At 50.9% G+C, this 2,117-nt stretch overlaps 1 non-coding gene and 1 gene segment (V, D, J or C); one reads left to right on the forward strand and one right to left on the reverse strand.

Moving 5' to 3' along the window:
* The window catches only part of LOC115290690, a 3,581-nt gene extending 1,798 nt beyond the window's left edge, over window positions 1–1,783 (reverse strand). The window contains 3 exon segments of the V gene segment in view: window positions 674–789; window positions 1,055–1,276; window positions 1,735–1,783. Of these exon segments, the coding sequence occupies window positions 674–789; window positions 1,055–1,276; window positions 1,735–1,783 (387 nt within the window).
* On the forward strand, window positions 1,496–1,603 carry LOC115290910. Its single transcript, XR_003908291.1, has one exon. It is a non-coding gene; the product is annotated as a U6 spliceosomal RNA (small nuclear RNA).
* Window positions 1,784–2,117: the final 334 nt, after the last annotated feature.

Raw genomic sequence — 2,117 nt, forward strand, 5'->3', positions numbered from 1 at the left:
CTCCAGAGGTTTTCTCTGAGTACTAAAGGGGGGAGTTGCCATTGTTCCAGTAGAGAAGCTTGTGGGCGAGTGGATTTGGGGAAGATGATCAGGAATTTGGTTTTGGAGATTTTCAGTTTGAGATGTGTGTTAGGTCTCCACATGCAGCTGTCAAGTAGCCATTGGGTATATGAGTCCAGAGTTCAGGGAGAGACTTGGAATTGAGCTTGGAATATGATGAGCAATGGCCCGAGCGTTGACTAGATCAGAGGCCCGGGGGCTGAGCTCTGAGGCACAGTCACAACTGGCAGTATTTCATTCTCTTCGGTGCTGAGTCCCAACCATGGGATGTACAGACCACATCTTCTTTACAGAAGCTCATGTGTGCTATGAATTTACAACTGGGTGTTTGTGTCCTCGAACGCTTTTACGAAGTGTTCTCAGCCCTGTTTGCTGTGGGAATAGTGTGTATAGAATGTTGTCTGGAGAACATTGTAAAAGAGGGATCAATGTAACTGCTTTTGGAGAAGTGCAGACCATGCAAAGATAAAACATATTATCTGCACGGTACCAAATATTATGATACTGAAAAAGGGCAAAATTTTTTAGCTCTAAATGCATTCAACTTGTATTGTCACACATATGTCTGCATTTGCTGAGTCTTCAGCTGACTCCATGTCCCTGACCCACGCACACAGGCAGAAGGGTGTGGATGGGGTGCAGGTCCGCTCTCCCTTCCCTCGTACTGCTCAGCGGGCACGTCCATCACCTCCATCCCGGTGCGGGTCATGCCGCCCTGGGCTGGTGCAGCTGAGGGGCCGCGACACGGACCAGACCCTCAGCTACACGTGATGCCCTGACGTCTCCAGCATCTGCCTCTCGGGGCCACTGAGACTCTGCTGTGTCTGCTCCCCACTCAGGCAACACGTGTGGAGGGTGGTGACGCGCCAGACAGAGAGGTTTGTGTTTGGGGCTGAACCACTGTGGGAGGCTCGTGTGTAGCCTGCATGCAGTAATAAACTCCGACGTCCTCACCTCCACGTTGCTGATTGTCAGGGTGAAATCTGTCCCTGACCTGCTGCCACTGAACCTGTCTGGACCCCGGAGTCCCGGTTGGAAGCCTGATAGATCAAGCGCTGTGGAGACTGGCCTGGCTTCTGCTGGTACCAATGTAAATAGAAGTATCCATTACTGTTGACGAGGCTCTGACTGGCCCTGCAGGAGATGGAGGCTGGCTGTCCCAGGGTGACGGGCAGGGACAGTGGGGTCTGCTTCAGCATGACATCCCCACTGGATCCTGAAATAATGAGAGAGAAGCCAAGGTCATGCAGAAATATTATGAGCCATTTTTATTATATTTAGTTATTTGTATTTCAGGGTAAATTATTTTTTTGTGATATGATTCCTACTCTAAATATATACAATTTTAAGGACAGCCCAGGAATTGAGGGCACAAAGTGACCACTTTCTACTCCAGCTCTTCACTAAAGCAGTGTTCCTTGTTCCTTTCAGTTTCGTGCTCGCTTCGGCAGCACATATACTAAAATTGGAAGGATACAGAGTAGATTCGCATGGCCCCTGCGCAAGGACGACACGCAAATTTCAAAATGTTAAATGTTCCTTTCAGTTTCTTCTGGATTTTTCCTTGTGGAGGACAGTCCCATTCGTAGGCAGAGTCCACAAGGGGAGCAGGAGCGCCCCCAGAGCTCCGCCCCCCACACTCCATGCCCCTCTCTCACCCCCCTCCGCCCTCACCTGGGATCCAGAGCACCAGCAGCCCCAGCAGCTGAGCAGGGAACCTCATTGTGAGAAGCAGAACTGAGGAGTCCTGACAGCTAAAGAGAAGGACAGAGCTGAGCTTTATGTCAGAGGGCAGGTCCTCCCCAGGGGACAGCATGCAAATCCCCTGGTGCGTGTGGCAGAGTGGAAAGAGCCAAGGACAGGGGCACACCTTCCTCTCCTGTGAGCAAAGTCTGTTCAAATGTGTTCTGTGCTTGGAGGGAAACTAACAGAGACAAATCCCTTACTGCTGAGTGGGAAGAAGGACCTAAGTGTCTGGGAAGACACAGTGCTCACAGCCCCGCCCTTCTGAGAAAGTTCCAGAGACCCTGAAGATGTGGACTTGAGTGTCCTGAGTC

This window comes from Suricata suricatta, chromosome 4 (genome assembly GCF_006229205.1).
Source record: "Suricata suricatta isolate VVHF042 chromosome 4, meerkat_22Aug2017_6uvM2_HiC, whole genome shotgun sequence".
Lineage (NCBI taxonomy): Eukaryota > Metazoa > Chordata > Mammalia > Carnivora > Herpestidae > Suricata > Suricata suricatta.